Source organism: Phocoena sinus, chromosome 1 (genome assembly GCF_008692025.1).
Source record: "Phocoena sinus isolate mPhoSin1 chromosome 1, mPhoSin1.pri, whole genome shotgun sequence".
In the NCBI taxonomy this organism is placed as follows: Eukaryota; Metazoa; Chordata; class Mammalia; order Artiodactyla; family Phocoenidae; genus Phocoena; species Phocoena sinus.
In genome coordinates this window covers 84,732,288-84,756,495 of record NC_045763.1, presented here as the reverse complement: position 1 = coordinate 84,756,495, position 24,208 = coordinate 84,732,288, and the positions used below count along the sequence as shown (strand labels likewise).

Sequence of the window (24,208 nt, the reverse complement as noted above, 5' to 3'; positions counted from 1 at the left end):
TACCACCTCCTCCCTAAAGGGCCTCAACCCAGACCACGGAGGTGAATTGTATTTTCCAAAGTTGGCCAGCTACATGCGCTGCAGTATGACCCGGCTGCTTCCTCACGCAGAAGTGGAGTTTGGTTGCTCTCCCTTGGAATTTAAACCGGCCACCAGACTGCAGCGAGAGTGGGAAGTGACATTCTAACTCAGACATTCCCCCGGGGGATGCTGTCACAGAAGGCAGCCACCAGGCTGTGAGAAGCGCAAGCCCCACGGAGGGGCCAGGTGTAGGTGTTCGGGGTCATGGTCACAGCTAAGCACAGGCTTTGAGTCATCTCAATCCAGGTGGTGGACGTGTGAGGGGAGAAGCCTCCAGATGATTCCAGCCCTGCCATTTGAGTCACTCCCAGCCTTTCTAGTCCTCCCAGCTGAGGCTCAAACACCATGGAGCAGAGAAAAGCCCTCCCTTCTGTGCCCAGTGAATTTCTGACCCACAGCGTCCATGAGCAGAATTAAATGGTTGCTGTTTTCTGCCACTAAGTTTTCGGGGAGTTCATTTCAAAGCAATAGGTAATTAGAACAATAACCTTTCAGAAGGAGCCAGTCCCTCTAAAGTTTGGTTACTTTGGCTTAATATTAGGAGAGGAGACGATTTCTCCCTCCAAGGCAAAAGGAAGAAAATGTATTTCTACACCATGGATAGGAAAAGGCTTTTTTTTTTTTTTTCCTCCTTGCTCCTTGGCCTGCATGTAGCAGTGAAATAGAAACCAATGGATTCTTTTAAATCTTTTAACCATATGCAGATGAATAAGCAAATGCTTGGACTTGATTACTAATCTCTTTTCCTTCCCTGTATAACTGATTTTTTTTTCCACTCTAATAAACTTTAGCATTTAGACAGAAGTCATGTGTCACATGTATGATGATTAGCGGCAAGAATGTAGAAAAAGAGATAGCTGCGGAGCACGAAGCCTTAATTAATAGCCAAGCCATTCAACTGAAAATAAGAACAGTGTTTCTGGCAGGGAAATGTGAACTTGGCATCCTTTTTCTTCCCTCAGTCTTTTTAGGAAAATTATTTAAAATTCAATGATTATAAAGAGAACTTTTCAGAGTTTTCAGTTGAGCTCCAGTGATTGAAGTACAGTAATCTTTCAATGACATTGAGTAGGGCCACTCTCCCCATCCCTGGGTCCTCCTGTGAACTACCAAACCCCAGAATTTGCAAACTGACACTAGTGCGGAAAACAAACAGAAGAAAAGGCGACAGCAGCAGGAGGGATGGAATCTGGAATGACAGTCTTCTCCTCTTTTGAAAAAAGGGGAAAGAAGTTTCATTCTTCAAAGAAAAGAGAAAGAAAACAAGACTTTTATGGAAATACCATATACAGAGTTGGCAGAAATTCAGCAAGGAATAAAAAGTATCCAAAATGTTGCCTTGTTCAGTTCCAGCCTGGCAGCCAAATGATAGAGGCTCCATTTTCAAGCTGATTTGCTCTGAACTTTCTGGACCTATGACCATGCAAGGCCTCTAGAAGGGCCTAAGCTTTGGTCCGTTGATTCCCCAGCTGAACAAACTAAAGTCTAAAGCAGCCAGATGGAGAAAGAGCTTAAAATTCATCAAAATCTTATAGAAAACAAAGTGTTTATGGATGAAATGATAAGAGGCCTGAGATTTGATTCAAACTTCATTGCCAGGGTGGGGAAGGAAGGCAGGTTTACAGATGAAACAGGATTAGCCATAGGTGATCTCCCTGGAATTGGGGCGGGGGAGACAGTGGGTACACTGGGCATCATTATACCCAAACGTCATCATATTATATTATTCCCTTTACTTTTGTATGTATTTGAGCATTTCCATAATTAAAAGTTTCAAAAATATAAATCATGTTAGCAATCTTCAACTGCGAAACAGTCAAAGAATATATTGATTATAGGTAAAATGGAACAAACTAGGTTTTAAAATGAGAACAAGGGAGGAAATCTACAAATTACATTTGTTCGTATTTAACTCATGAGAAGAAATTCAGTCTGTCTGCACATCTGATTTCTGAGCCAGAATACGTTTTTCTGACTTAGAATATTCAGTCCTGGAGCTTTCACTACACTGCTCTGAAGTACAGAATGTCACCTTCTTCTTTATCCATGTAAGGGCTGTGCTTCTCATTGTTCAGTAAATATTTGAGGTGTTCCCACCTCAACTTGATGAGACCCTCACAGGAGGCTCCCGGCACTGACTCCCACTGAAGGTGTCCCCTTTCTCCAAGGACACACTCCTTGCTCCTATCCAGAAGACGGCAAGAGCACAAGTCACCTCTGTGGACTGGGAATATTGAAGTCAGTGCTGACCCTAAAGTCTTCGTGCTGCTGAGGAGATGGCATTATGGAGCAGAGGAAAGGCAGCTGCATGGTAAGAGCCCTGGGTCAGGTTGTGGCTTTGCCACTATGCATGTGTTTATTTTTATTTATTTTATATTTCTTTAATGAATATGTTGAAGTCCTAACTCTTAATTAATTTATTTATTTTTGCTGTGTTGGGTCTTCGTTTCTGTGCGAGGGCTTTCTCTAGTTGCGGCGAGCGGGGGCCACTCTTCATCGCAGTGCGCGGGCCTCTCACTATCGCGGCCTCTCTTGTTGCGGAGCACAGGCTCCAGACGTGCAGGCTCAGTAGTTGTGGCTCACGGGCCCAGTTGCTCTGCGGCATATGGGATCCTCCCAGACCAGGGCTTGAACCCGTGTCCCCTGCATTAGACTCTCAACCACTGCGCCACCAGGGAAGCCCTATGCATGTGTTTAATCACGGTTAATTGTAATATATCTGTGTTTCCTCACCACGTACGTAACATGAAGGATTTGGACGAGATCATGTTTGAGATCCCTTCCAACAGCACTGCCACCACAGCAATAGTAACAGTAGCTTGCATGATTTATCACATGCTAGCAACAATGCCAGGTACTGCACTAAGCACAGTGCATGCAGTGACTCATTTAATCCTCAGACCCAGGCAATGGAGTTCCCACACTTTATAGAGACCCCTCCACTTGCCACTCCTTCCTTATGGGGCCAGAAGGGTGCGACCACCCGAGCCCACACTCCCTTTCTGTACCAAGCTCTGGCTGCCAAGGACCCCAGAATCCCCTGCCTCAGTGGCCCAGGCCTGCTTCTAGGACTTGCGGGGTCCTCTTCCTCAGGTGTGCCCTCCCAGGTTAGTTTACGGTGGGGGTGAGTAAGGAAGGCTTTTAGGCCCTGCAGGCTGGGGGCAGGACACAAGGCACAAAACTCCTCGGTGGAATGAGGTAGAAAGAGAAGGACAATGCGGGGGGGGGGGGGGGGTTATTTAAGCTCTTGGCTGGGGTCCTGTAAATGTTAGGGGTGGGAATAATGAGATTAGTATTATTAGTACCATCGATTTTTACAGAGGATGAAACTGAGACGCAAAAAGCTTGAGTGATTGCCTGAGGTCGCACAGCTGGTTAGTGGTGGAGCCAGGGCTCAGGGTGTTGTCCTTGTGATTCCAGGCTCTCTTGCCTTTCATGCTGCCACCCAGCGAAGTCTGCGGACCCCGCAGATCCCCGAGGGCCTCATGAGATGCAGGGAAGGTCCTGAAAAGCTATCTTCCACCAGTTCAGCTGCTTTTCTTCCCCCAACTACATTATTGGTGCCAACTGAGAATGTGACAGACAGTAGTGGTGGCCAAGCCTCATCCAGAAAAAATTACCATGGGAGGTTGATTCAACAGAAGAATATTTGATGTAAGAGTATGACAGTTAATCCTAGGATTTCACTTTCTGTTCTGAACTTCTGACCCACAGCTGCTAGACCAACCATGGACTATCAGGAAGGTACCTTAACTAGATTTTAACCCTGTTAAACAAGTGTTTGGCCAATCGAATAAGTAGGCCTTTGTTGATTTCCTTTAAACTCTAAAACCAGGAAATGACTTCTAATATGTTAAGACCCCCACCTTCCCTAAAAGGACATCCTGAGGCACAGAAATAAAATCTAACCAAACATGCTTTCAATGACTATTCATCATGAAACATCCAGCAATTATAGGTAATTTGAAAAAGCAAATTTCTGAGCAAAGCTATAAAAATATTCTTGCAGTATTTTTAGAAGGCATAATTTGATGTATTTAGTACCAAGTACTCAGTTTAGCTATGTGTTAGATATTAAGCACAAATATCTAAAGTTAGTCTTAATAATAGTAACTAACGGTATTGAGTGCTTGTTATGTGCCAGGCACAATCCTTCATCTTTTGCATGAATTCACTCACTCGGTCCTCACACAGCCACATGTAGTAGCTAATATTATTAGTTCTTCACAGATGAGTAAACCGAGATACAGGAAGAATGGTAAGCTTAGAACCGAGAGTATACACAAAGGGGTTTATCAAAGTAGTATTTATAATAGAAGAAAATTGGAAACAATCTAAATTGGAAAACATTTAGTGAACTATGATATGTCCATAGTGAACAGACTTGTGGTTGCCAAGGGGACGGGGGGAGAGAAAAGGATGGACTGGGAGTTGTTTTTTTTTAACATCTTTATTGGGGTATAATTGCTTTACAATGGTGTGTTAGTTTCTGCTTTGTAACAAAGTGAATCAGTTATATATCCTCATATATATCCTCAAGTCCATTCTCCAGTAGGTCTGTGTCTTTATTCCTGTCTTACCCCTAGGTTCTTCATGACATTTTTTTTTCTTAAATTCCATATTTATGTGTTAGCATACGGTATTTTGGACTGGGAGTTTGAGGTTGGCAGATGCAAACTATTACATTTAGAATGGATAAACAATAAGGTCCTACTGTATAGCACAGGGAACTATATTGAATATGCTGTGATAAACCATAATGGAAAAGAATATTTTAAAAACGCTTCTTTTCGGCCGGAACCGCCATCTTCCAGTAATTCGCCAAAATGACCAACACAAAAGGAAAGAGGAGGGGCACCCGCTACATGTTCTCTAGGCCTTTTAGAAAACATGGAGTTGTTCCTTTGGCCACATACATGCGAATCTACAAGAAAGGTGATATTGTAGATATCAAGGGAATGGGCATTGTTCAAAAAGGAATGCCCCACAAATGTTACCATGGCAAAACTGGGAGAGTCTACAATGTTACCCAGCATGCTGTTGGCATCATTGTAAACAAACAAGTTAAGGGCAAGATTCTCGCCAAGAGAATTAATGTGCGTATCGAGCATATTAAGCACTCTAAGAGCCGGGATAGCTTCGTGAAACGGGTGAAGGAAAACGATCAGAAAAAGAAGGAAGCCAAAGAGAAAGGTACTTGGGTTCAACTGAAGTGCCAGCCAGCACCACCCAGAGAAGCACACTTCGTGAGAACCAATGGAAAGGAGCCTGAACTGTTGGAGCCCATTCCCTATGAATTCATGGCATGATGGGTGTAAAGAAAATAAAAGACCTGGACTGTGAAAAAAAAAAAAGAATATTTAAAAAGAAAGTATACATGTGTATAACTGAGTCATTTTGCGGTGCAGCAGAGATGGGCACAGCATTGTAAATCAGCTATACTTTGTTAAAAAAATAAATTAAATTTATGATATGTCCAGATAATGGACTATTTGTGCAGTCATTAAAAATCATATTCTTGGGCTTCCCTGGTGGCGCAGTGGTTGAGAGTCCGCCTGCCGATGCAGGGGACACGGATTCGTGCCCCGGTCCGGAAAGATCCCACATGCCGCGGAGCGGCTGGGCCCGTGAGCCATGGCCACTGAGCCTGCGCGTCCGGAGCCTGTGCTCCGCAACGGGAGAGGCCACAACAGTGAGAGGCCCGCGTACCGCAAAAAAAAAAAAAAAAAAAAAAAAAAAAAATCATATTCTTGAAGAATATTTAATGGTGTAAAAAATGCTTAAAATGCTATATTAAGTAAAATTTTAAAAATGATGCAAATAAGTGTATATTGCAAGCACAGTTTGAAAATCTACGTAAATATATGCAAAGTTTAAAAAGGGATAAAAACATATAAAAGGTTTAAAATGGCTCTCTCTGAGTTAAGAAATTATGTATGAAGTTTGCTCTATAATTTTTAAAAATCTATATTGATTATGTATTACATAATGAAGGAAAATAAGGTTTTAAAAAATGACAATTCCTGTGAACCATTAGTTTAGGGAGTAGAAAAAAGGAAACATAATGTCTTCTAAGAAATATTATACAGCAGTATAACAAATAATAATAGAAATAACTACTTAATAAACATGTGTCGGGCTTCCCTGGTGGCGCAGTGGTTGAGAGTCCGCCTGCCGATGCAGCGGACACGGGTTCGCGACCGGTCCGGGAAGATCCCACATGCCGCAGAGCGGCTGGGCCTGTGAGCCGTGGCCGCTGAGCCTGCACGTCCGGAGCCTGTGCTCCGCAACGGGAGAGGCCACAACAGTGAGAGGCCCACGTACCGCAAAAACAAAAAAAAAAACAAACAAAAAATAAACGTGTCTAGGGAATTCCCTAGTGGTCCAGTGGTTAGGACTCTGCACTTTCACTGCCAAGGGCCCGGGTCCAGTCCCTGTTAGGGGAGCTAAGGTCACACAAGACTTGCAGCTCGGCCCTCCCCACCCAGAAAAAAAACCACTAATACCGTCTTACATGCAGCTTTCACAGCATCTCACTTGATCCCTGCAAAGACACTGAGAGGAAAGTAGTCTTGGCTTCCATTTTTCAAACGATGAAAATGAAGCTCAGAGAGGTTATGACTTTTCCAAGGCTCCACAGATGGTACATGATCAAGCCAGGTCTGAAATCTTTGGACACTCAGTTACAGTGCAGCATCTGTGAACAGAGGCCCGGTTTGTGGGCAGAGCCAGAAATAGGTTGTACTGACCATGTTCTAACTTCTTCACAGTGAGGTTGAATAAGTATGGCAGCAGATGAAGAGAGCCTCACACCAGTTCATGGGAAGGCCCATGAGATAGGAATCGGGAGATCTGAGTTCTGGTCTTGCCATTGATTAGGTCTGTGGGCAAATCCTTTGACCTCTCTGGACCCCTATTCATCTAGATCAGCGGTCCCCAACCTTTTAGGCACCAGGGACCGGTCTCCTGGAAAATAATTTTTCCATGGACCAGAGTGGGTGGGTAGGGATGGTTTGGGGATGATTCAAGTGCATTACATTTAATGTGCACTTTATTTCTATTATTATTACATTGTAGTATATAATGAAATAATTATACAGCTTACCATAATGCAGAGTGGGAGCCCTGAGCTTGTTTTCCTGCAACTAGATGGTCCCATGTGGGGGTGATGGGAGACAGTGACACCCGAAGTGTGTTGCTTCTACTCTGTAATCTTGTTTTGGTTGCTGTCACTGTAGAAAACTCTGCTTCACAAAGATAGGATGTTGGAAATGCAAGCAGGCTTTTCAGTGTTTTCGTGGCAGTCTCAGGATATCCCGCCTTGAACATATGGAGATTTGAAGTTGTCTCAAACATACTTTTAAGGCCACCGTCATTTGCGATCTCAAGCAGTGGATCCTCTTCTAGCACGGACAAAGTCGATTCACCTGGCTTATTCACAAATGGATTGCAGGTCCATTCCTCCCCAGTTTGGGGTTCTTTTGTGGTTGGGAAGTAATGCTCAAAGTCTTTTGAAAGCTGAGATAGGTGATCATGCACCAGCTGGGAGAAAGAAGGCCCTGGCTCAGTTTCTTTCAAAATCTCTGCTAATGTTTGAAACATGTCAAAAATCCCAGTGTTCACTCATCGCCCCCATAATTCCAGTTTGGCTTTGAATGCAGCCACTTTATCCCCCGACTTGAACACAGTTGTCTTTCTCCTTTGAAGTGACAGATTGAGTTCATTGAGCAGGCTGAATATGTCACACAAGTAAGCAATTTTGTGACCCACTGTGTGTCACTGAAATGTGCTGCCAGTGGTGACTTTTTCTAAAAGAAATCTCTGGAGCGGCTCTCGTAACTCAAAAACTCTGGCCAGTGATCTACGTTTAGAAAGCCGTCTCACTTCTGTGTATAAGAGAAGATGTGTGTGCTCTGCGTCCATCTCCTCACAGAGCTGCAGGAACAGACATGAATTAAGGGCATGTGCTTTAATGTGGTTGATAATTTTAATCAGATCCTGTAAAACGTTGTTAAGTTCAGGTGACATTTTTCGGCTAACCAGCATTTCCCCATGGATGACACAGTGCATAGACTCACATTCAGAAGCGACCTCTTCGACCCGAGTAGTGAAACCAGGAAGCCGTCCAGTCGTGGCAGCCGCTCTGTCCTGTGCATATACCGACACAAAATGACCAGTTCAGTTTTCCTGATATGTAATCGTTCAAAGACTTGAATATTTCTGCAGCTGTGGTGTTGGTTGGCAACAAAAATGCACATAACATATCCTCATGTGCATCTTCCTGAAAAATATATCGAACAAAAACAAACATTGTTGCCTTGTTGTCAACATCGGTAGACTTCCTCTCTAACAGTTGTGCCTCAATATCGTCTGCTATTTCATCAGTTCATCTAGTTATGGTGCTAGCCGAAAGAGGAACACATTCCATCTTTTGAACTGCAGCCTCTCCTGAAAGTTCACGACAGATGTCCTTAGCAGCAGGCAGGATCAACTCTTCACCAATAGTAAAGGGCTTCTTAGCTTTAGCAATGCGGTTAGCCACTAAGAATGATACTCTCAGTGCAGACACATTTGATGAAGTGGTGGCCTTCAATAATTGCTTATCTTCTTCGTGTTCACTTTTTTTTCTTTTGAAAAACTCCAAAGGCTTGTCTTTTAATGCAGGGAGCTTGGTCTCCATGTGGCAAAGCAGTTTTGAAGATTTCATGGCTTCGTTGGCTAGCCAATCATCACATATTATACAAAGCGGGCTTGGAGAATGTGAATCACCTGTTGCAATGAACCCGTAATTTAAGTAGGACTCTTGTTTTTTTCTTTTAAATGCAACTTTCTTTCTGTTGGCAGTCTTTGAGTCTTCTGCTCTCATCATTGGGTCTTTCCCCCTTTTCAAAGAAGCTCTCCAGCGACGTTTGTGTTTTACTCATTTTGGCTGGGGTTAGCCTGTTGCCTTACCAAAACTGTGACTGAGACAAGTGCAAAGTGCAGGAAGGAGGCGCAGACGGAAGTGGTAAATAAAACAATGGGCGGGCCATGTGTGGACTAAAGTAAGTGTCGGATTCTGACTTAAAGCCTGCCACCAGATGCAGCTGTACAACTCACTTGCCACTATAAAGTCGGCCACCAGATGTGCTTAATTGTCACTTGCCGCTCACTGATAGGGTTTTGATGAGTCTGCAAGCAATTGATTTATTACGGTCTCTGTGCAGTCAAACCTCTCTGCTAATGATAATCTGTATTTGCAGCCACTCCCCAGCGCTAGCATCACCGCCTCAGCTCCCCCTCAGATCCTCAGGCATTAGATCCTCATAGGGAGGGCGCAACCTAGATCCCTCGCGTGCCCATTCTTCCTCCAGTAGTGGTCCATAGCCCAGGGGTTGGGGACCCCTGATCTAGATACACCACAAATGTAATAGAACTTCCTGGGCCCAGGGACTCTCTTGGAGGTCAGTGACTGCCTTGTCACCTGCCAAAATACCCTAAGTATGATTCCAAAGGCTTTGAATGACAATGTTGATTTCTGCTGAAGATGAAGGGGGAGGAGGGTTGCATCACACATCACCAGCAAAACATCCTTACTGTTTCCTTTAAATACTTCTTTTTTCTGCCAAATTCCCTCTTCCTCTCCCAGCCTCCCAAGTTCTCTTTTTCTGTTTCCTTTTCCCTTTAAAACACACACACACACACACACACACACACACACACACACACACACACACACACCCCTTTTTGCCCCTTTCTTTCTCGAGCCATCCTCTTCAAGATTTCTCCCTATTCCAAGTGCCTACGACTTGCCAGGACTATTCTTGGTGCTGGAGGATATGGCAGCAGACTTTATTGATACATTCTATCCCTTTAGTAGATGGAGTGATCTAACCTGGTCTCAGCTTCTTAAATATGCATCCAGCCAAAGGCAGCTGGTGGGGGACTAGGGAATAATTACTAATAATTTATTTTAATGTTAACATATAAAATGAGAAGTAAGCACTTGCTCTCAAAGGACTCCAAGCTCAGTTTTTTTTAAAAGAATTCTATGATTCAATGAAATTAAATTCATAATAGTGTCTGATAATTTTAACAAGCATGTTTTAGGTACTCACGGTGCCTCTAGCACTTAGCACTTACATTGAACCCTCACAACCATGAACAATAGGTACTATTATAATTCCCCTTTCCTTGATGAAGAAACTGAGGGACATTCGTTGACTTACCTGAAGTCAATGGGCAGCAGCTTGAGGATTCAGACCCAGACGTGCCTGACTTGAGATGCTGTGCTTTTAGCCTCTGTGCTTACTGCACCATCTCGCCCCTTCTCATCTTCTCTTACCCAAAGTGTGACATCGTTGAGAATATTGATGGGCATTAGAATCTATATGCCTGTTCCATTTTTGCCATGTTTTCTGTCCTAGTCCATTCGAGCGGCTATGAAAAAATATCATAGACTGGGTGGCTTATAAACAACATACAATTATTTCTCACATTCCAGGAGGCTAGGAAGTCCAAAATCAAGGTGCCTGAAGATTTGGTGTCTGGTGTGAGCTATTTCCTGGTTCATAGGCGTCCGTGTTCTGGATATAACCTCACATAGTGGAAGGGACAAGAGAGCTCTCTGGGGTCTCTTTTATTAGGGCACTCATCCCATTCACAGGGCTCCAGCCTCATGACCTACTCACCTCTCAAAGGCCTTTTTTGGATGGAAAAAGGCTATTCAGGATACTGGTTATGGAAGTTATTTGTCTGCTTCTCAACACGCTTCCAAGTCATGGGCTTTAATAAAGCTACTCCAGGCCCCTACAGTGGAGTCTCTTTTGTCTTTCTCTTTGGTTTTCTCTTTATGTACCCATGTTTCAAATTATTACTGCAACTTCCCATATGTTACAATTTTTTCTTAGAAGACTGCCTCTCTGGAGATCAATGAGAACCCCTGGAGGAATTCATAAAGAACCAAGATAGGTTTTTATTTCTGTCCTAAAAACAATGGGGTAAGTGGCAACTTGTCTTTGGTGGGCTGCCAACACATACTTCTTATCAACATAGACTAGAGTGATCTGGTTTGAACAACAGAAGTCACTGAATTCTTACAAGCATCAGGGATTTTTGTGGAGGTTCTAACGATGTCAGAGATTTTATGGATTTGTTGCTGCTTCTATTGTCTAACAATAGTTTAGAGGTGAATGTCCTCTAAAAGTATCAAAGTATCACCATGTGAGTCCTGGCTTACAGAGGATACTGAATGTGTAGATTTAAGGCAACATGTGTTAAAAGGTGTATTCAAGTTTTGCGAAAGAAACAAGTTAGTACAATGGAAGGATTTCCTTACTTTTCCCTCTACTTTTCCAGAGAGGGCTTATAATGGTCTAAAACCCAGATTTGTCTAACCAAACCTGTAAACATTATTTTTTTTCATAAGTTTACTGGATAATAAATGGGAATTGATCTACACCATACACAAATTATGCATTAAATATTTTGGAAAACTAAGGATTTAGCTTACCACTATTACCTATGTAATATATCTGCTAATCATACATCCAATATTTTTTAATATTTATTTTATTCATTTTATTTATTTATTAGGTTGCGCCAGGTCTTAGTTGCGGCAGGTGGGCTCCTTAGTTGTGATATGCGAACTCTTAGTTGCGGCATGCTTGTGGGATCTAGCTCCCTGACCAGGGATCAAACCTGAGACCCTTGCATTGGGAACGTGGAGTACTAACCACTGCACCACCAGGGAAGTTCCATACATCCAGTATTTTTCAGTAATTTTTTTCTTCAGTGACTAAGCCAGGGATCTTTAAACTGGGGTCCATGGAAACGTTTGCAAGTTTTGAGATTTATGCATTGTCTGGAAAGAGAGGCCATAGCTTTCTTTAGATTTTCTGTAACGCTTCTGTTACCCCCCCCAAAAAAGGCAACAAAACAAAACTAAGTATTTAAGATTTTCAGGCTTTTTAAGGACTCATTTATTTATTTTAAAATCTTTTCTTCAATTTGAGGCTTGAGAAAACAAACAACCTATCTCCTTTCCCTCTGTGCCTATTCAATCATCCCACTCCTCTGAAAATGAATGGGGTGTGTGTGTGTGTAAAGCCTTCTCTGAAGGCAGCAGGATGCAAGAAAGAAGACAGAAAAAAAGAAGAGTAATGGACATTTTTTTAAAGAAAATAATTTTTTTCCAGAAATCTGCCTTGAATTTTTAAATTTCTCTCCAGAGTCTTTTGGCTATTGTTATCGTTATTTAGTAGTCACTGTGAATTCTTTTGTGGATGACTGTAAATTACTAGATTCTATTTTAGCTAAAGGAGCCGACACAGCAAATTTATGTTCTGTTATAAATTAAGTGATGTGATGACATATGCTTAGTGGTTAGGCCGACATGCAAAATAAATCAGATATAATCATTTGAATATAAGTTTGAGATATAAAATAAACCATTTTGGGGTCAAAACAAAAGACCATAGGAGTAACAGTTTGCCAAAGCACAAATATGCTAATTCTGCTTGCAGTCAGCAAAAGAAAACTTATTTCAATTGGATATTTTATTTGTCTTCTGTGAGTACCATACAGAGAAGTTAATAGCTCAGATGTGGAAACATGGGATTTAGAGATGGAACGTTTATAAGTGGACACCTTCACTTTTCTTTTTTTTTAAACAGGTGAGGACATAGGACCAAAGACACTCCAAAACACAGAGCCAGCCAGTCACAAAGTTAGTCCTATGTCCTAACTCCTAGGCCTACTTTCCACTGCATCTCATCCAAAGAACTAAAGTGAGAACAATTGACTTGACTTAGCATACAATGCCATTAAAGAATATGCAGTAAAAACACAATTACATATCTGGAGCTCAGATAGGAACTATGGTAGTGAAAGCTAAAAAGACACTCCTGCCTATCACTGAATAACTGATAACAAGAACACAACAAAGGGCTAAGCGTGAACTTTGTCATTCTGGTTCTCAGGCCAGAAACCAATTTCTAAAACTGACTTCATTAAAATCAGTTTCTTCATTTAAAGTTATACTGTGGAGGAGATAAAATTAGGGAAGTGAAGGACAGTCACTTTTTAGAGTATAGATTTCTGTGTATTTGAATTTTCTCCCTGATCAGGTAATTATATGTTACTTGCATAATTTAAGTACCAAAAAAAAGAAAAGAAAAAAGAATTCTCTACCCTGAGGTTTTGCTTCCCAGTGGTCTTCTACGGCTCACACTGGGATATCCCAGAGGGAAGGCATCATTCGTTTTGTCTAGTGAGTCTCACCTCCCTCACAGGGTGTAAGGGTCTCAGCCAGAGCCTGGCTAGTGGTTGCTGTGTGCACGACGTATCAGGCACTCGGCTGGCACCCTGCACACCTCAGCGCGTTTACTCTTCGGAGCAACCTCGTAAGAGAGCTGCTACTATCCCTCTTTTCTATGCGAGGAAATTGAACTCAAAGAGGTTGGGAAACTTGCCTAAAGTCCCACAGCTCATGGGCAGCAGAACTGAGATTCAAACCTACATAGGTGTGATTCCAAAACTCACTCGAAACACTCTTGGGTGGGATTACACTTTATTCACCTTTGTTTTCCCGACAGGTGCTAGCACATTGCTCCACAGATAGTACGGACTTGATAAATGCTGTCAAAAAGAATGAACAGGGAATACCCTGGTGGTCCAGTGGTTAGGACTCCACGCTTCTATTGCAGGGGGCACGGGTTTGATCCCTGGTAGGGGAAATAAGATCCCACAAGATGCGTAGTGTAACCAAAAGAACAAAACAAACAAAAAACCCGAAAAGAATGAACAAATGATAGATTTAAGCATAAGAACTTTAAAAAATGTTATTGTCTACATTTCAGTTATGTTTTGTTCACGTTTTGGGGGGTAAAAACCACCTAAAACTTAGCAACGCAGTAATCGATCAAGTTTCTTTGTCATCTGACAGGCCCTCTAGCAGAGTGGGGTTGGCTTTTTTTCCCCCTTTGGTCCCTCTAATCAATCAATCAATCAATTAATTAATTTTTGGCTTGATGGGGTTTTTTTTATTGAAGTATAGTTGATTTACAATGTTGTGTTAGTTTCACGTGTACAGCAAAGCGATTCAGTTATACCTACATGCATATATATGTGTATATATTCTTTTTCAGGTTCCTTTCCATTCTAGGTTATTACAAGATATTGAATCTAGTTCCCTGTAGCAGAGAGGTTTAATGCTGAGGTCTGGGGCCAGGCTGCCTGCATTTACCTCGTGTCTCTGCCTTTTCCCCTCACCCTGGGCAAGTTACAGAGCTTCTCTGTGCCTCATTTGTTTCATTTGTAAGGTGGGGGTTATAGTTGTGATTTCTTTAGAGGGTTGTTTTGAAGATGAAGTGAGGTAATAGATGTAAAGCACATTGCAGCAATGAAATGAAAAGTTTTACTAACTCAAATTCATTCCTTCATGGCCCTTGTAAAACCCGTGCTACCCTTTTGCAGTCAGGCATTTTCACAAAGTGCTCTGTACCGCAGACCCAGGGTTATCTCTGGGTTCTTCTCCCGGAGGTTCCTGAGTGTGGACTGTGTTGACATCCCATTATTAGTATCTCCTGCTGCCTGGGGTGCAGTCAAAGTTTTTCAAACGGCCTTGGGTACCCCCGGGGTTTGCTGCACCTCAGATACCGGAACTGAAATGGCAGAAACCGAAAGCAAAATTTTAAAATTCAGCCAAGAAACGGTTGGCTGTTTTTCCCTTTGCTGTGTATTTTTTAAAAAGCGGGGCGGGGGAGTTAAACGGAAAACCTATAAAACCTGTAAAGTCTTCCATGTTGTATTTCAAGGTTGTTTTGGTTTAATTTTCTAAATATCAGGACAGAGTTTTCGCTCCTTTCATTCAGCAGACATCTGTTGAGCGCTTACTGTGGTGTGCCCTGATTCCCCATATACATCTGGTGGCCATCCACCCTGGATTTTCTAGAACAATCCCAATTTTAGATGTCTTTGGCATCTTTTCATGGAAATAAATTAACAAGGCGGGGGGGGGGGGAAAGCCTTTGTCGGACCCGCTGGCCAGAGTTTTGTTTTGTATTTATTTTCAGCTGGGTTTTTGCTTGCCCCAAGCTTAGGAGCTGTCTAGAAACAAAGTCTCCACAAAGCCTGCAGGGCTGCTTGTGCCAGGGGACGAGGTGCCAGCCTGTATCCTCTGTTTCCTCTTTGGAGGAAGAGACAAATATGAAAGGTTTTCATCTGTAATTCTGGTTGTTTCTTTGGGTCTGGCAATACTGGAAACTAACTTTGTATATCTCATATTCTTGTAATGTTTGCTTTTTTCCCTTTTACAGTGAGATGTATCACTGTGATAAGTAGAAAAGAAAGTTTTTTAAACTATTGACTTGTTGCCACCAATAAAACGGACGTTCTCTTTCTAAGCAACCCAGTAGTAAAGAGCGGTGCACTCCAGGAAGCCAAAAGCTATATATACTCTGTGGGGACAGGGACCTTTGTATTCAAGTTCAACAAAAGTTCCCACCTTTGTATTCCCACAGGGCAACACTCGATAAATAGCTGCAAAGGAATAACAAAGCCCTCTTTAGTGTACGTTGAAACATCTTTACTTTCCCAAATAGGATGACCAAACATTGTAGCTCACCTTAAACATGCCCAAAATTATGTATTATACACGTATGTATATAAAGTCTGGATTTACACACAGACCGTTGTTTACTTGATGAAAGGATTCCCCAGGTCCTATAGATAGCAAATCTCAGTAGGTTTGAAGTGTAATTTGAGTTAATTCATTTTTCCTGTGAGATAGCGGAGTAGATGAAAAGAACTTTGGTAAAACAGAAGCCCTGACATTTGAATCCTGCTTCTACCTCTGACCTGTTTTATGTCTTGGGCAAGTTTTTGTTTGTTGATTTTACCTCTCCGTGCCTCAGTTATCTCTTCCGTACAAATGAGAATGCTTGGAGATGTTAAAGGTACCCATTAAAGCACCTGGTGCCCTGCCAGGAGCATAGTTATAAATGGTAGCTGCTATTATTGTTGTTGTTTTATTAAAGCTTTTCAGAACATCCAGTGCATGCATTGAAGTATAATTACAGGGATAACCAGGAGTCCTGAAACAGATCGTGGAGGCTCATGCTTAACTGATTTGAAAAAGTAAAGCCTTTCACGCTTAATCCCAGGTGAGTAATATAAATGCTCAGACTCACAGCATTTCATGCTTGGCGTTGTAAGAGTACAGAAGCTTCCTTCACTTCCTTGTTTATGTGAGGGGGAGGGGCAGGAATCCCACACTCCTCCAGGCCCTCCCAGCTGCCCTGCCCTTTTGAGGCTCAGCAGGGGTGAGGGCGGGGCTGGGCAGGGGGGCAGCATGTAAATTCGGGAGCAAGGACTGGTAAGCTGAGATGTTGGAATTGCAGCTTAGCCAGGGGAATTTTTTTTTTTTTTTTTCAGGGGAATTATTAAAGGTTCAATTCAACAAGAATACCTAAACTTCAATATAAACCTTTCAGTCTGATAAATAAACCAAGAGCTGCACCATATGGGGAGGTAGGAAGTCTCCTCCCAATGGCCCCCTCCTCTCTGAGGCATGAAAGACGCCGGACGGGCTGACAGGCCTGCACACTGAAGGCCTGGGTATCCCTGCCACGGTGCCAAACAAGGAGGATCTGCTCCAGGTTCATGGTTCCAAGACCCACTGAGCTTCAAGAAGTAATGACAGGAAAATAAAAGGAAGAAGAGGGGAGGGAGGCAATGGACGGGTGGCTTCTTGCTCCAGCATCTGGTCTCCAGCAGTCAGGTTGTACAGGCACCAACCAAGCTGAGCCTGTGGGGTGGCTTTGCCTGTTGTCTGGGAGTGCAGTAGCTCTGGTTCTTTGCTAACACCCTTTGCAAGTCAGCAAGCGAACAGACTTTCTCCTCATGCCACACCTGCCATGATGTCCTTCTAGAATCGAGGAGGGGCCACTGGGAAGTGGATAAGGGGCCATGGGCTACTGGGCACTCCCACCCCGACCCCACAAAAGAATGGGTCTCCATGTCCCGTCTTGTCCATGTTATGAGTGTGTAATTTCATTACAGTTCAAAGATCAGAGAGATGGAATAGCCTTCAAGGGAGGAGACCCAGAAAACAGGCCCCTTTTTCCAGAACACACGGTTAAAATAGAATAGCCTTATCCTTTACATGTATACACACACACACAAAGTTACCGTACATGGAGATTATATAGTAAGAGTCTACTGAGATGTGTGAGACTACAACTTGTACTTCTTTGAATCCTTTATAATTCCTGATACAGTGCTATAGCCGTAGTAGATGCTCAATCAATATTTGTTAAATAAATGAATACATGCCTGTTGAAATAAGGAGCTCTGCGTTGATTAGGGTGGGTTTCAGGGAGAAGGTAGTAAGTTACCTAGATCATTATGTGGCATTGACCAGAATGTTGGGTATAGTAAATTTTCAGTGTTATTGTCAGAGCTACACAACGTGTAGTGTTGTGTAAACATTAAGAAGCAATACCAATTCCCTTCCAGCTCTTTCTTATAAGATGTATGGGGGGCAGTGAGACACTTAGCTTTTGAGTGATCTTTTTTTGCTGTTGAAGGCAAGGAAGTTATTTCCTGAGATACGGATGTACAGCAATCCTCTTTTCAGTCCTGTTTTTCTCCTCTGCTTACAAGCTTCCTAATAAGAACCGTGTCATGAAATCCGCAGTGGTGAAAAACAGGGGTCGGGTGATCTCACTTGAAAGACCACTCATCACAAGAATAACACATCACTTAGTTCTGTTGAAGATGGACACGTAGGGCAGACTCCTTGGTGATAATCTTCACTGTGCCTGATTCTAGGAAGAGAGACAAATTGTTTATTAAAACTCAGGTGACTGTATCTTTTCTGATGCAGACATGATGGATTACGGTGTAATGATTATAGTGTATTCTCCAGTGCTTTGGCAAATAATTTATTATGCCTTTGTAGAAAGTTTGATGTTTTCAGCATATTTTGAAAATAACGCGTCTTCCTCTACCAGAGCAGGAACAGCCTCTGAGTGAAGGTGGGGGCACGAGAAATATGCCATTTCTGCATGGGTGGCTCCCTATTCTCAGCACACCTTGGTGTAAATTAAGGCAATACTGGCTGCTTGTGATGGTCAATTCTATGTGTCAACTTCGCTGGACCATGGTGTCCAGATACGGGGTCAAATATTCTGGGTGTTTCTGCAAGGGCATTTTTGGATGAGATTAACGTTTAAATTGGTTGCTTCCGTGTAAAGCAGATTGGCCTCTGTGATGTGGACGAGCCTCATCTAATCCGTTGAAGCCCTGACTAGAACAAAGATCTGACCTTCCCCAAGCAAGAGTGAAGCCCTGAGCAGATGGTCTTTGGACTTGAACTGCAGCATTGGCTCTTCCTAGGTCTCAGCCTGCTGGCCCAGCCAGCAGATTTTGAACTTGCCATCTACCACAATCACATGAGCCAGCTCCTTAAAATAAATCTCTCTGTTAATAGATAGATACACACATCCTACTGATTCTGTTTTTCTGGAGAACCTTGATGAATACAGTGCTATAACAAACAATCCTGTACATTTCACTGGCTGCACACAGTAGAATTGATGTCTTGCTCAGGGAGCTTCCCAATACCAGGGCTCCTTGTCAGGGGCCAGTTTTCCACTATGTGGTGATTCAGAGACCCAGGCTTCTTTCATCCGATGATCCACTTTCCTCCAGGCTTGAGTCCTCTATGTACAGCCAGCAGAAAGGAAAGTGAGAGTAGAGAAGGCACATCTTGTTAACCACCTTGGCCAGATGAGACATACATCATTTCCACTCATTTTCCACTGCTGGACATTAGTCACATGACTCCATCAAGAAGGATGATGGGGTTGAGAAATGTGGTCCTTGACCAGGAAGCTGCTTCCTGACAGCAACTGTCTACTATAGAAAAGGAAGCAAGAATTTGGTAGCTACCACAGTCGTCTTTGTGAACACTCATCTTCTTATATGTATTTTTAAGAAGATCTACTACACCTCAACTCTAATTCCTTTTGTGTTTTCTTTGGTGAATTTGTTTCCTTCTGAGATGACACAGAGCCTCTTGTGTCATTTTCCTGAGTGATTGACCTCACATCATTAGACTTTTCACAGATTTAAAATCTCACAAGGAAAGCAAGGTTAAATAACAACAGAAAGCAGAACATATTACATGTGCAATGAGCAGGATGGAAGGTAAATACAGTGGGTGTTCAGAGGAAGGAAAGACTCTTGGGCTGTTATGTTCAGAGAGAGCATTTATGGAAGATGTGTACTTGAACTGAGACATTAAGTATGAGTGGGATTTCTTTTTTTTTTTTTTTTTTTGCTGCGATGGGTCTTCGTTGCTGCGTGCAGGCTTTCTCTAGTTGCGGCGAGGGGGGACTACTCTTCGTTGCGGTGTGTGGGCTTCTCATTGCGGTGGCTTCTCTTGTTGCGGAGCACGGGCTCCAGGGGCGCGGGCTTCAGTAGTTGTGGCTTGGGGGCTCTAGCTGAGGCACACAAGCTCAGTAGTTGTGGCACACGGGCTTAGTTGCTCCGCAGCATGTGGGAATCTTCCCAGACCAGGGATTGAACCCGTGTCCCCTGCATTGGCAGGCAGATTCTTAACCACTGCACCACCAGGGAAGTCCCAAATGGGCAGAGGGAATGGGGAGGACATTGCAAAGAGGATGAATAGGAGGCTTGAGTAAGAAAACAGAGACAGAAATGAGAAAGTAATTTTTTGAGGAATAGTCAGAAAAACAATTTGACTAGAGAGAATACCAGGGAGAATATTGACTTTTTTAAAAAAGCAAATTAAATCTGGATTGTGTTTGAATTGAATCAAAGTAGTATATAAATAATGGAGATCCTCAGAATATTTTTGCATACAAAAAATAATATTTTAGAAGAACAATGTAGTGGAAGTGTGCAGGATGGTATGGAGAGGAGTGCACAGAAGTAACAGACCAGAATCTTCATGACCCCTGATTGTACAATCTGTGGTTGTTTTTTATTAGTCAGAACATTTTTAATTGCATGTGAAAGAAGTGCAACTTAAACTGGCTTAAGCAAGAAGAGGATTTCTCAGTTTGTGTAAAAGAGAAATCTTGGCTACATCTGTTTTAAGCATGGCTGGAATCCAGGAGCAAAAAGTGTACCATTAGAGTTCAGTCTTTCCATCCCTCATGAACAACATGGCATTGGCAGCTCCAGCCTCATGTCCTCACGGCTTGGCAAGCCCAGCAGAAAGAGACAGTCTTACTAGACAGTGCCTATGGGCTATCCTGGGGCAGATGCTTCTCGTCCAGGTTTCGGACATATGTGCATCCCTGAACCAGTACTATGGCCAGAGTGGGGGACGCTCTGGCCAGTGCTGGACCTTGTGCCCCCAGAGTGGGAAGATATGTGTATTTGGGGGAGGATGTAGACAGGCCAACCAGTCCCATCTGAAACATGCAAATGGATCTACCCGGAGAAAGCTTCTATTATCAAAAGGAGAAAAGAGGGGTACACTTCACTACCACCTCTAATTTTTTGCATTAGGTTTCTCCTTTTCCTAAATGTGTGTTTCTTTGTTTTTTGTTTTTTCGGTATGCAGGCCTCTCACTGTTGTGGCCTCTCCTGTTGCGGAGCACAGGCTCCGGACGCGCAGGCCTAGCGGCCATGGCCCATGGGCCCAGCCGCTCCGCGGCATGTGGGATCTTCCCGGACCGGGGCACAAACCCGTGTCCCCCGCATCGGCAGGCAGACTCTCAACCACTGCGCCACCAGGGAAGCCCCCCTAAATATGTTTTAAGTTCCAACTTATACAAACATTTAAGTGCTTCTACATTGGCTGGATTCTGTTTTACTAGTATCTTCCATCTCATCTCTCTATATCACCTATGCTAGTACTGAGCATATAGTAAATACTCAACTCTCTCTGAATTCTACTCCAGAAATTCTACACTCATCCTTCTATTCACACTCCCCATCCATACCCCATGACCAATGCCCTCACATTTCTTCCCTGGCCTACTGCAACAAACTCCCTACTGGGCTTTCTACCTCTAATCTCTGGCCTTTCTAATTCATTATGTACAATCTACCAGAGTTATCTTCCTAAAATGCAGGTCAGATTGTGATAGATCTTGACATAGGACAAATTCCCTGATCCTTAGTATGGTCATGTGGTCGCTTGTTTAATGCCCACACATTCCTCCCATCTCAGTATGTATGCTCCTTTGCAATGTGACTTGGCTGCTTCTCAGGCTGAGAAGTGGAGTCCATTTTTCCGCCTCCTGGAATCTGGGCCGGCCTTGGGATTTGGGTTGACAAATAAAATGCAGCAGATGTGACATGAGAGTTCTGAAATTTAGGCCTAACCTGCATGGTACCTGCTGCTTGTTTGGAGCGTTGCCCTGAGACTGCTATGAGGGAGCCAGTCTAGCCTGATGGAGAACGAGAAGCCAGGTGGGGAAAAGCCGAGGCTCTCTAGCCAGCAACCAGCCCCCAACACCAACTGCCAGGCTTGTGAGTGAGGCCACTTGCACCTCCCAGCCGGCTCATTCTCTAGCTCTCTGCAGGCAGTGTAATGAGCCCAGGAGAAACAAAAGAGGATTTCCCAGCCAAACCATAGAATTATGAGAAATAGTAAATCGTTGTTGTTTTAGGCCACTAAGTTTGTGGGCATTGTGGTATGCAGCAGTGGATAACTGATATAGGTAGAATCACTAGAATTTGTTGGAAGGTGAGGAATAAAACTAGAATGACTCCCATTAATTGAGGTTTAAAGAAATAGATATAGGATGTAGATGAGGGTGTAATGAGCATTGGGAGCCTTTGGGGTATTCCAGTGTGTCCAGATGTCCAGCCGTTAGGTGAATACATGAGTCTGGGGCTGCCTGGATTGAATCATCCTTTTCAGTACTTGAGATTGGATTAAGTCACCAAGGAGCATCGAGCGAGTGAGGGGAGGCAGAAGCCAAAGTTCAGAAGAGACAACCTTGGGGAACACGAACTTTTAAGTTTGGGCAGAGGAAAGAAAGCCAGGAGAGGAGATGGAATTTTTTAACACAGTTAAAAAGGGGTAGAATATGTTTATGTACTTTGCTTTTGTCCTTCCTTTTTTTCTGGCTGATCAATGAGGAAAGAAAGAAAAGTAGAAGAAATCAAGACTCTACCTGGGATGGTAATGGAAGGGTATCCCAAGAACCTAATCAGTCATTCTCAGGATGCAAACTACCCCTAGAAACACAGCAGGTCAGTGGTGAGACGTTCCCCATCACATTCCAGGGCACGGGGGAGATGCTCAGCAAAGTGGCATGGCAAACCCTGAGAAAAAATTATTAAACAACCTTGCTGCCTGTGCTCCTCTTTCACCCAAACAGAGATCTGAGGAAAACCCAAACAAATGCAGAGAAATATGGACAAACTAGCCACTTGTCAACATCAGAAGAGGCAGAGATGTGTGCAGAGGCAGCCACAGATGGACAGAAATCAAAATCTATAGAACATAGACAACACAGTGAGAAGAGACAAAGATACGTGAACATAGCAAAGGGGCATGTTTCTTGAACTGTGTGACCTCTTCCTCAAGTTCGTATCTCTCTCAGATACAACATCAGTGTCGCTTTATGGATAAGGTCCTGTGGGAAACTCAATTATTCCCTTGTATGTTTCAGGATATGTAAGTATACAATTACATATTTATGCCAGAGTCACAAACTCCCCATCCAAAACCCACCATAACAGTTTAAATTAACAGAGCTGCTGATACTCTTTACAATATGCAGGGTATGTGTGGATGTGTGTGTTTAGTAGTCACATCACATCCCTCAAACAAACCCAGCTATCTTGGATTTAGTCCCCTCGTTTTACAGTTTTTTTTGACATTTTTGATAATAAGACTGTAGCACTGTTTGCAACTCTCGACCTCTTAACCAAAGACTCAATTTAACAAGCACATGCTGAGCACCCACTCTCTGAGGTTCTGCAGGGCCCACACAGATGTAGGTAGTAGTGCCCTGGTAAAGCAGCACTCCAGAAAAGATGCCCTGATTTATAGCATTTGCCAATTTTTGTAGTTGAAACACTCCCACTGTGGCTGATTTCAAGCCACCGAAGGTTTTACAGCTAGCTCACAAAAATCCTGACTATTTAGCTGTCCTGGGACAAACATTTAATAATGAGTTGCAGGACTTCCCTGGCAGTCCAGTGGTTAAGACTCCACACTTGCTTCCACTGCAGAGGGCACGGGTTCAATCCCTGGTCAGGGAACTAAGATTCTGCATGCCACGTGGTACAGCTGAAAAAAAAAAAAAAAAGCAAAAAGAATGAGTTGCCACATGGAGGAAATCTGAGGTACCCCAGATGACAACCAGTACCAACCATCAGCTATGAGTGTGAAACCTTGTTGGTCCTTCCAGCCCACCTGACTCTCCAGCCAAAGTGTGCCCAGGTGAGACCAGCACAGGAACCTCCCAGCCAAACCAAAGAAGCATGAGAAATTATGTGTTATTGTTTTAAGCCACTAAGTTTTGAGATGCTTTGTTATACAGCAATTGCTACCTAATACACATAAAGTACAGATTGCATGGGAAGGGTCAGTCTATAGAGAAGCAAGAGCCTTTTTTTAGCCTTCCCATCCCTTTTTTTTCATCCTCAGCCCTATTCACAAGTTATCTGGGAAGTTTCAATCTCTTTGCTACACCAGTACTTCCTGGACACCTAGTGCTGAACATAAGCATTGGCAGCTCCAACGTTCTAGCCCCTTTGAATATGCTGCCAGTCCAATTTTTAATCAGACTAGGGGCTGCACAAAGCAAAGATTCATATTTACAAACAGTGGTTTTAGGAAAATGTGTTTTACTGAAAATCAGGACTGATAATTCCATGAAGTGAGGGGAATTGGAACCCCCATGAGCAATGCCACCCAAAGGCAGACAGAACATTTAATAACACCCTCCTCCTCTGTATCATTGTCTCCTCTGGATACTGACATTTCTTATCTGTCCCGCCATCAGTAACGGACTTTGACCAACTGTAACTGATGTGTTAAATATTGACTTGGTACAGTAGCGAGGATCTAGGATCCATTTCCTCCAGGACATTCCATTCCCATAGTGAGTATTTCGGGGGGAAGGGGTGCCGCTGTTTCTGCACACTT

General features: G+C 43.1%; 2 protein-coding genes across 7 annotated transcripts in view; both read left to right on the top strand.

Annotated features, from left to right (window-relative positions):
* Positions 1–18,374, top strand: part of ALG14 (ALG14 UDP-N-acetylglucosaminyltransferase subunit) — a 126,603-nt gene extending 108,229 nt beyond the window's left edge. For 2 of the 6 annotated variants that reach the window (XM_032612484.1, XM_032612231.1), the window contains one exon: positions 2,232–2,479. In XM_032612484.1, coding sequence (XP_032468375.1) covers positions 2,232–2,466 — 235 coding nt within the window. In that variant the 3' untranslated portion in view covers positions 2,467–2,479. Of the gene's footprint in view, positions 1–19; positions 884–2,231; positions 2,480–18,320 lie in introns of those variants that run through there. The other 4 variants (XM_032612408.1, XM_032612318.1, XM_032612928.1 and 1 more) reach the window with 4 other exon arrangements.
* LOC116743992 (60S ribosomal protein L21-like) lies at positions 4,852–5,435 on the top strand. Its single transcript, XM_032613305.1, has one exon. The coding sequence runs from the start codon at positions 4,908–4,910 to the stop codon at positions 5,388–5,390; it is 483 nt and encodes a 160-aa protein (XP_032469196.1). The 5' UTR covers positions 4,852–4,907; the 3' UTR covers positions 5,391–5,435.
* Positions 18,375–24,208: the final 5,834 nt, after the last annotated feature.